We start from the raw sequence: 10,797 nt of genomic DNA on the forward strand, positions 1-10,797 counted from the left end.
TTTATTTTAAGATTTCATTTATTTATTTGACAGACAGAGATCACAAGTAGGCAGAGAGGCAGGTAGAGAGAGAGAGGGGGACACAGGCTCCCTGCCGAGCAGAGAGCCCGATGCGGGGCTTGATCCCAGAACCCTGGGATCACAACCTGAGCTGAAGGCAGAGGCTTTAAACCATTGAGCCACCCAGGTGCCCCTTAATTATTTTTTCAAAGTTTTTTTTGTAAGTAATTTCTACACCCCATGTAGGGCTCAAACTTACAACTCTGAGATCAAGACTTGCATGTTGACCTATTGAGGCAACCAGGCTCCCCCTCAGTTATTACTTTAATTGAAATGATTTGGCACTGCCCTTGCACTGTCATTCTCATTTCTACATGACTTAAGTGAGAATTGTTTGCCTGTAAGAAATAGGTAACTACCCAAACCAACTGAAACCAAAACTGGGATACTTAAGGAAAGATATAGTGGTAGGTCAAAAGGTATGTGACTAGGGAGAACGGCTGGGCTCCACAGGGAACTCATCTGACAACTGGACATTTGGAATTGATATTACTCTGTGCTCTTTTGAACTCGGGGTGCATTTGCACCATCCTCTAGCTTTTGCAGCCCACTGTTCTCTGCGTCAGCAAGCATAAGGCAGTCTATGGTGATCTTATCTCCAGGGGACATAACCCTCCAGATCAAGTGCTCAAGCACCAAGACTCCGTTGTAATACCCCTACCTCATACTCTTTTCTGAATTGTATTGCCTTCAATGCCATATGGCTTATTTTCTTCTGTGTTGCAAGCATTTGGAGCTGGCGAGGAAGAGGTCACATGATATAGACTGGGAAAAATAGCTTTTCTAAGATGCTCACATCTAGGAAGGGTGTGAGGGCAGAGTAGAAATGATTTGTAACTGCCACGTTAGAATTGCCATCTCCAACCCTGATTATTGCCATAGGTTTATTTCTGTTTTTAATTTCCTCTGCAGTTACATTAAGTACTTTACAGCTAAATATAATCTTAATACTTCTTTCCAAAGTACACTTCCATGTTAGACATGAGTCTTTAATTCCAGTATTTCAAACCATGGTTTAGAACTTAAATTTTGTTCATTGATATCTCCCATATCCTTCTCTTCCTCCCAAAGGGCATCAATGAAAACATCCCTATAATCTCAAAAGTTTCAGTTTCCTTCCAGTGATGTTATTATCTTAAAGATACTCCCCAGTGTCCCTACAGGAATCACCATGCTTGGGTAATGAGCTTGGGCATATGCTTGAGGAAGATAGCAATACTAGTTTCTTTGTTCTGCTGTGGCTACTCCTAACTAAGCTCCATCCCAGGGAACTACAACACCAAGGTATATTCCTTCCTCCCAAGGTCAGTATTTGATATCCTTGAACTACTGGGGTTGTTCAATTCCTTTTCAGCATTTTTTCCTTCCTCAAAGAGGGTCTAGGCACTGCTCTTCCTCCCTTCACTGGGAAGCACATCCTTAATGTGCATTGCCAGTAGGCCAGCATCGTCTTTTTCTTCTCTCTGCCACATTCTTATCCTCTTTATTCTGTGGATTCTGGTTTTGATTCTACTCTCTTTCAGATTCTTTTGTGGTGCTTGAGATAAAACCATTTTTTCTAGAATGTCTTGATTTACCTTTGGGGAAGCTCATACCTATTGTATGTATTTTTTTAGTCCAATAAATTTCTTCTTCAATTGACCTTTGTTTTCTCTTTTTCCTTTTCATTTATTCCTATCTGTGCTATTGGATCAAGTTCTGACCCGCTTCACCTTTAAAATCAAGATCTTGTACTTTTTGGTTTTTCTGTTAATCCTATTTTATTGGAATTATTTATAGACAGATGCTTTCTGTGAGGATAAAACACATTTTTCAAACCTCTTCATACATTCAAACATATAAGCTGGCTAGCTAATATTCAACATCCCCTTAGCTTATCTTTGCTTCTGACAGTAAGATAAACTCAATTTTTTCTCTGTTTTTCATTGGACAGGTGTCATTATGTTCCATGAGTTTTGGTTGGTGTTAAGACATCATATATTGGGGCATCTGCGTGGCTCAGTAGATTAAACCTCTACCTTAGGCTCAGGTCATGATCCTAGGGTCCTGGTATCGAGCCCCGCATCGGGCTCTCTGCTCAGCAGGAGGCCTGCTTCTGCCTGCTCTCTGCCTACTTGTGATCTCTTTGTCTCTCTGTCAAATAAATAAAATCTTAAAAAAAAAAAGACATCGTATATATATTATCCTATTTTGCATCATTTTATTTTATTGTGTCTTGGAATAGGAGTAAAGCGCATAGGCTTAGAGAGCAGATAGACCTCTATAATATTGGGCAATTTACTGAAGCTTTGTAGGCTTCAGTTTCCTTGTCAGTAAAATGGGGATATAATAATTTCTATCGCATAGTATCATGATGAAGATCAAGTAAGAAAATATAGGTTGACTGTTCACTACATGGTAAATGCTCAATAAATGCTGGCCTTATTATGTTACTGTTATGATTACTTTTGTTAGATTATAATTTTCTCGAAATTGGAAACTGTATTTCAAGTTCTATTAAGCAAGTAGTTCTTAATGCAAATTTATTACTGTTTATTCATAGCACAGTTGTATTTAGTGACCAGAACTCCCAAAATGAAGCACACTGGAATGAAGATTGTTAGGTTTGATTAGGATTTATTTATGTTACTCTTCTTTATTTACTCCCAAGTTGGTAGGTTGTTTCACTTTTTCCTCCTAATCTGACTTTGAAACATTTTTTTTTTGGAAAATGTTTATTATTTGCATGTCTCAGATGAGAAAAGCAAAGCTCTGAGAGTTCAAGTAAATGGCCTCAGATCATAAGATGAGTAAGGAGCAGCAGTGAGAATAACAAATAAAACTCAACCATAAACCAGTGAAAAGAACTTTAAGAAGAATGTGACTAAATAGTATGAGATACACAGAGAAATTTTTTTCCTTCAGCAAAGAATGAGAAGAGTCAGGAAATCTTTATGAAGGAGGTGCAATTAATCTGGGAGATAGCCTGTCGATCTATGAACAACAGAGAATATTTTTTCTTCCACTCCATCCATTCTCACTTTAGTAATGTATAATCATTTATGTTTATGACATATAAATACAAAGTAGATAAATTGCCACTAAGTGGAAGATAAAATGGTAAACATGGTAGAAAAGCATTTTATTTGATGATATGTGGAGTACAGCTACATTCACAGGCTTTTGATATATAATGGATCTTATGGAAGAAGACTCATTGTCAGCAGTGAAAATGATAGTACTTATGTCCTTTCACCAAGTTGAGTTACAGGGCTCATAATACAAAACCAGTCCTTGAAATGCACGGTAAATAAGCTGATTCTGGGTACAAATGAACCCTCCACTTCTGAAGGCTTGGTATGGGCTCCGATTTAGGTCTCCAATACAGGTCCAGCGATTTTTGGTCCTCTTTTGGGAAACACACCACTTGGCATGATCCTGGTAAGAACTGAAATAAGACTGTCCAGATATCTTAATTGCTTTGACATTGTAGACATGGTAAGGAAGGGAGCAATTTGAAGGAAGCTCTTGTCTCTTTCGCTGCCAGGTTTCTGTTAGCAAGTGTGTCTTCAAATGTTGAGCCATCCAGGCTGCAAAGATGTCTAGGGTTTATAGGGAGAAAGATAGCAAGGCTAGTATTTGTACTTAGATAAGTCCCTGAAAATATCCTCAGCAATGGAACTCATCATTCACCCCTGATATGTGAATGTCATAAGCACAATAATAACAACATAATTGAGATAGTGGATGGGAGAACATTTTGTAAGTGCTAAAGTGATATGTAAATAAAAGTTATTATCCTTATTACTAAGATGACATTGGTGTTTAAAAATGTCCTCTGTTCAACACAAATAAGAGAGTAATATATGTTTTGTTCTGAAAAGATCTTCAGAAAGAATAAAGCTAGAAAAGTAACCCGGGGCCAGCTTCAAGGGATCTTTGCAAATCATGCCAAAATTTTTGGGTTTTCCTGAAATCACTGGGGCTATTTATTTATTTAGAGTGAGCAGAGGGTAGGGGATGGGGGGAGAGAGAGAATCTTGAGCAGACTCTATTCTGAGGCCAGTGCAGGGCTCAATCCCATGACCCTGAGATCATGACCTGAGCTGAAATCAAGAGTCAGACACTTAACCAACTGAGCCACCCAGGCACCCCTCAATGGGGGAGTTTTTAAAGAAGTGTTAATGGAGAATTAACAGAAACTGGTTTATGATCATAAATATCAATCAAGAGGCAATGCAGAGGATGAACTGTGGAAGGTGCATTAGATTGGAGATAGGGAAAACATCACGTTGTCACAATAACTGTGACAATAAACTCAGGTGGGACTGTAGCAGTGGCCGAAAGTTTGGAGAAGAAAAGATAAATGTGAGTGTTACTAAGGACCTGGAGCTGATTGAATTTGATGACCTGATAGAGGGGTGAGGAAAAAGGAGGGATCTAGAGTCCCCAGTTGACCATGCAGAATACAAGAAAAAGAGTGGATTTGTGGGGGATAATGATGAGTTTGGCATGTTGAATTTGATGTGGCTGTACCACCTCCAAGTAGAAATGTCCCACCCGCTTCTGAATACATCTGTCAGTCCAGAGATCTGGGGTGCAGATCTAGTCTTGGGAATCACCTGAAGGCTTGCTGGAAATCACCTAGAGTGAGTAAGTAGAATGAGATAAGGATGAGTAGAGAACCATGTGGCAACTCAGCCACCTAAGTAGTAGGCAGAGGAGGAGGACCTGGCAGAAGAGACTTAGGAGAAGTGGGAAGAAGACCAAGAGACTAGATACTCCCAAAAATCAGGGAGGGGGCGTGTTTCAGGAAGGAAAGGGTTTTCACAGTGCCAGATTCTGCAGAGACTATTTCTGTCCTGTTAATTTTTGGATCTCTATCTGGTGCCTAACACAGAGCTTAGCAAGTGGCAGGCATTCAGTGAATTTTATCTAATATAAAAGGAAGGAAGGAAGCAAGCAAAAAGGGAAGACAATGAGGTCAACTAAGAGAGTCATTGGTGACTGCGGAAAGAATGGTGTCTACAGACAGAGGCTCAAGGCTGCAGTGAAGGAGCATTGATCAAGTGAAGGCTCTGAAAAGCCCTTTAAAAAGAAGAAAAGAAGAAACAGATATAGGGGATCTAGAACTGAGGGAAGGTTTTGGGGGATGTTTGTGGGCCAAGGGGACAGAGCTTATAGAGTGGGCCTGTTGAAGTAGAAGAGGGAGAACAGATCAAGTGGATGAATCAAGGTATTCTGAGGCTGGGAAGGGTTCCAAGGCACAAGGGATGCACTTCTTCTGTTGGGGTAGAAGAAAACTCGTGAAAAGGGATTGGAAACAGATAAGATTATTGAGAGTAGGTGTGTTCTTTTTGTTGTTGTTGTTATTAGCTATTTTTAAAAACGGAAGTATAGCTGACACAAAGTGTTACATTAGTTTCAGGTATAAAACACAGTGATCTGACAACTCTGTTCTTCATTTTATGCGGACCACAGTGGAGCTACCATGTGTTATTGTACTATGCTATTGTACCATGGACTACATTCCCCAGGAATGTAGTGACTTATTCATTCATCCCTGTGACTTATTATTCCATAACTGGAAGCCTGTACCTCCCACTCACTCACATCCATTTGCCCATCCTTCCACCCACTCCCCTCTGGGAGTCATCAGTTTGTCCTATGTATTTATGGGTCCATTTCTGCTTTTATTCAGGAGGGGAGGGGTTTGTTCATTTGTTTGGTTTTTAAATTCCACATATAAGTGAAATAATATGCTTTTAAAATTCCACATATAAGCGAAATCATTATATTCCTCTGTCTGACTTATTTCACTTAGCATAATACCCTCTAGGTCCATCCATTTTGTCACAGATGGTAAGATCTCATTCCTTTTAATGCCTGAGTAATATTCCATTGTATATATATACCACATCTTCTTTATTCATTCATCTGTTGATGAACACTTGGGTTTCTTCTATATCTTAGCTACTGTAAATAATGCTGTAATAAACAAAGGGCTGCATATATCTTTCTGAATTAGTGTTTTTGTTTTCTTTGAGTAAATACCCAGTAGTGGAATTATAGAATCACATGATATTTCTGTTTTTAATTTTTTGAGGAACCTCCATACTGTTTTTGGTGGGGTTTGTCCTTGAAAGGGTTTCTCCTTGGTGATCTCTGTTCTCTCTATGAAGGAGAAATCAAGGCCAGAAATGAGGCGGCAGAGTCATGTAAAGGACTTGAGGGTAAAGAAGGTTTTAAATAGCTGCTTAGAGAATAGAAAAAGAAGGAGACAGCTGTGTCTTGTGCCCAAAAGAGGCTGCAGACTGTGAGTTTTCACTGGCCCCTGGTTGGATGGTTGTGAGATATTGTGAGTTATTTTGGTGGTTGGATCAGGAATTTTGCTATTCAAGCAGAGTAGGCAAATGTTTGAACTGATCCAATCTCCCTTTCCCCTTCCCTTCCTTTTCCCTCCCTTCTCTTCTACTTCCCTACCCCTGCATAATCCGAGTATTTCCTCTATCTAATCCAGAGTGAGTCCAACAGCAAAGTTACGTATGATTGGATCATGACCTTTCATACCATCAAGGAAAGAATCCGACTTTGCAAAATGGAGGAATTTTTGGCCCCGGGCTGACTGAAGTGCGGTGAGGTGCTTGCCGGGGATCTCTGACGAGCTAGAACCAGAGCACAGCTGGGGCATGTGAACGAGCTCCTGGTGAAAGATGGCGGGGATGGAACAGCTATAAATGTTTGGGTTATGGATCAAGAGCTGAGAATCTGAATCAAGAAACAGAAAGAAAAGTTGAGAATTAGGACACAGATGGAAATGCTTGTTGATATTATAGATCTTGCTTTGAGTTAAAAGAACAAAGCAAAACAAAAAACAAAAACAAGAGTATTCCCTTCTTGAAACCAATAGCTTTCAAATTACTCTCGGTTAAAGTAGTTGACACCTATTGAGTACTTACTTCCTACTTTCCAGCCATTGTTCTATGGGCTTTACATGTTTTTAATTCAATCCTAACAACAACCATATTATTAATTAAGTTCTTTTATCATTATCTTCATTTTATAGATGAATTAATGGAGAATTTATGTTGCATGTACAGGTTTATAAAGCTCGTAACTGATGGAGTTGATATTCAAATCCAGGCAGTCTGACATTGGAGGCCATATGGTTCTTTCTCATATATGTACATATGCAAAAGTAGAGAACTCCCGTGAACTGATCATCCAGCTTAAAGAATGGTTAGCTCATCAGCATGTACACCTAATCTCTGTGCTATTCTTCTCTCTAATCATTACTGGAACTCAAGTAGTTAAACTAGGGCTTTGAGTGAGAGCCTCAGTAATCCTTGCCATAAGGTGGAAATTTGATGAAAAACATGTTCTAAACCTCCTATACGTAGAGGTAAATCACTCATTACTACAATTTAGCAGCCTCCTCAGTAAAAAAGAGATTGGTAAAACAGCGTTCCTCCTCTTCCTTCTCCCTCAGCTTAGTTTTCCAAATCCACATCCATAGTTTTCACTTCCAAATCCAAGTATTTTTGGCACTTGAGTTTGGGATCTAAAAGGAAGATCCCATGGCTTGGAACTGTCAGGTTGGTGGCCTGCAGGTAACATGTAATCTGCACAATTTTTCTTTTAAATAAGATTGAGACCATGCTGTCTTTCTGACTCTCTCCCATCCTCCCATCCCTAGATTTCTAGTTCCTCTTGAAAAATATGGAGCTCTGGTATCATTAGGTCTGCTTTCCTGCAGAGTCACACCGCAGAGATGAGGCTTTGGAGCAGAAACTCAACACTCCAGTTTATCACTGATCCCACTGCCCATGAAGTGTTGCTTGTCTGTTTCACCCATTTTTGTTACCAAAAAATGGTAACAAAATGGCCACTGCAGATATTTGAAAATACTACCCCGATCAATTTCAAGGACATCACTGGCAGATCAGAAAACAAAGGTCTAGTAAGTGAAACAGCTCATGGTCTCACCTGGCAATGTCAATATTAGAATCTAGTAGAATCCAGGTGTCAGAGTGTTAATGAATAGAGAAATAGATGAAGTAATACATTTATTAATACATTTCCAAATCCTTTCTTTAACATTACTATCTCTTTTTTAAACATACTCTAGTGTTACCTATTGCTTCATACTGGTTGTACTTAAAAGTTACGCAGATGCCAGTTTGCCCGTGTCTTCTTCCTGTGGGTGGATAATCATAGCCTTCTTCAGGAGTTGGAGGAAACCGGGGAATAGAATGAATCAGCCAGATTCCCTGGACTCTGTTCCACAGCAGTAAGCCTACCAAAAATACAGTTAATACAGATACATTAGAAAAACAAAATCCCCATTGAACAATAGGGTTCAAAGCTGCAACATTTAAGCCCATTTATATTTCAGGCCAGTGTTTGATTCCATTAATGACCACAAAGATTTCTGCTTGTTTTTCAAAGATTTCAAAACCAATTCAGGCACACATCACCTAGCCCCATTACTGATAAGAAGCCACCAAAGAGGCAGCCAGGGCAGCCACCCTATGAAGAACTAAGAGGAATTTCATGTTGTAACCATAAGGAGAATTTGTTTTGGCAGAATGCAAATGTACTTAATTGGAATTTGACCTTGTTAAATCATATAGTCACCCGGCAAGCTTCAGATAATGAGTCTCTGTACTGCTAAGCAGCTAAGCTATTTTCAAAAGCTGGCTAAAGAGGAGGAGAAAAATATCAAACAGAGAAATGTACCTGTAGTAATTTGTTGTAAGAAACCAATGCACCTTTAACTGTAGAAGACTAGTCAATTCCACAAGCCCAGAAACAAGAGGCAAAGAGAATTAAAAGAGAAGCCATGCCAAAATGTCCCAGGTAATTGTGTTTAGTGAAGATTTGTGGAGCAAAATAACGTGAAAACCAGAAAGGAAGGAAACAGAAAGATTTTCATCATCTTGTGACATGGCAAAATGAATCCTATCCAACAGGCATCTGTGACGATTTCTGTGTTTATAAATAAACTGGGATAGTTTTGGTATGCTGACTAGACTTTCCAGTTTGCATATGACCATGTAAATACAAAGCTATTCATGTTTGTCTTATTGTTAGAATGGAAATCAAGTGCCTGTCTGTTATTTCTTTTGCAAAGAACACACTTTAAGAAAGAACACTTTTGGTCTCTCAGTGGATATGGAATCATTCCCTGTGTCCAGGTGGAAAATGTATGTCCAAAGTCCTTTTGCCTAGCAGACCTGGATGACCTTCAGAAGCTTCCTTCTGCCCAGATGAGTGAGCTGTTTGCCTGAAATCCTCAGCCCCCGGTACCCATGCCACAGGATGTCAGGCATCTGTTGGCAAAGAGAACACCCCCTCTGGACATGGGGTCCCTTTCCTTTTCCAGTCTTTCTCCCAAATCCTTTTAGCAACTAACAGGGTGGAGTGAGAATGGTGGTTAAGGGTTGTTGGAGGAGAGGTTGGAGAATGTGGTGTGTTATAAAAATTGCTGCATTCCATGCTAATAGGACCATCAGGAGGGCATCGTGGCTAAATCGAAAGCTTTCAACACTCATGACATTTGACAGCCATTACAAATTATATTCTTAATCAGAGCTTGCAAAGTAGCAGCCCAGTGGCCAAATCTAGCCTGCAGATACATATTATTATGCTCACAGAGTATTTTTAAGACTTCGAGCTCATTGCCAACATTTAAACACTGGGGGAAATTTCCACAAATACTAATTTTCAACATCTCCTGAAAAATTGCATCCCCTAAAGGCAAGCTGAGTACTATCTGCCCTTTTGACAAAGTATGCACCTTCCAGTTCTTCAGGGACCTGCTAGTTCAGCCCACCTGGCTTGCTGACATCCATTTGCCTGCCCCTGAAGGGAAGTCTGCTTCCCTTCTTCTCTCTCTGCCTGCCTCTCTGTCTACTTGTGATCTCTGTCTGTCAAATAAATAAATAAAATCTTAAAAAAAAAAAGAAAGAAGAAGAAATAAAATGGAATTTGTGAAAAGGAGATTTCCAAGTCATATGATATGATTATAACCTGTGATATAGAAATAATGCATTTTGATAACTCAAAATAAACCATTAAGAAGAAAAGCTATCTTTTTGGTGTGCAACATAAGAATATTCAAGAGAGAATGTTGAAGAGAATGTTGATTGCCAATAGGAAAGAGAAACAGCTTTTGTCATACCTTTAGTGTGTCCATACTTTCGGCTGTAATTCACAGAGGTAGGGACCCCATCATTGTAGAGTAGATAGGCTGTGTTGTTATTCTGCAGAAACACACTAGGGTTATAACGGTGTCATTCTTACGCTCGTAAATGCTCACAACATTTCTACCAGCCACCCAGACTGCGATACAGAGCTTTCATTAATACACATGAAAAGTCATCCATTCTCCTAATAGGCAGCTTCCCTATCAATATGAATTTTGTGCCACGAAAGACAGGGGAACAGGAAGCCCATTCTCAACCACGCGCAGCTTTGTCTTATGTTCCAGGAACCCTACGCTTCCTGCTGTGTATGTGAGGGCAGTATTCCTATTTCTCTTAGTTGTTTTGGACACGCATTTCTCATTTGGCAACCGGTTTATAATAAAGAAGTACTTAAATATTTGTTCAGGAAATGAAGTAGGAACAACCAGCCAAGGTTTACACCTGGGTTTTTTTCCACTGATATTAGAGGCACAATGCGGAACTGGCTGTCAGGGTCTGGGTTCCTCTGCCTGCATTGTACTTCACCTCTTGGTCAGAGTTTTGTGTTAAA

The 10,797-nt window shown here is 39.7% G+C and overlaps 1 protein-coding gene across 4 annotated transcripts; it reads right to left on the reverse strand.

Moving 5' to 3' along the window:
- Nucleotides 1–2,251: 2,251 nt before the first annotated feature.
- Nucleotides 2,252–10,576, reverse strand: DNASE2B (deoxyribonuclease 2 beta). 4 transcript variants are annotated; one of them, XM_032302333.1, is made up of 4 exons: nucleotides 10,223–10,576; nucleotides 8,163–8,335; nucleotides 6,610–6,742; nucleotides 2,252–3,641 (listed from the first exon to the last, which is right to left on the reverse strand). In XM_032302333.1, exons 3-4 carry the CDS (start codon nucleotides 6,728–6,730, stop codon nucleotides 3,292–3,294), a joined length of 471 nt encoding a protein of 156 aa, XP_032158224.1. In that variant the 5' UTR covers nucleotides 6,731–6,742; nucleotides 8,163–8,335; nucleotides 10,223–10,576; the 3' UTR covers nucleotides 2,252–3,291. The 4 variants fall into 4 exon arrangements, 3 of the variants coding, with proteins under 3 accessions (XP_032158224.1, XP_032158223.1, XP_032158225.1); XM_032302332.1 differs by having other exon boundaries at nucleotides 6,610–6,807; XM_032302334.1 differs by lacking the exon at nucleotides 10,223–10,576 and having other exon boundaries at nucleotides 8,174–8,261.
- Between the last annotated feature and the right edge of the window lie 221 nt (nucleotides 10,577–10,797).

This window comes from Mustela erminea, chromosome 10, assembly GCF_009829155.1.
Source record: "Mustela erminea isolate mMusErm1 chromosome 10, mMusErm1.Pri, whole genome shotgun sequence".
Taxonomy (NCBI): Eukaryota; Metazoa; Chordata; class Mammalia; order Carnivora; family Mustelidae; genus Mustela; species Mustela erminea.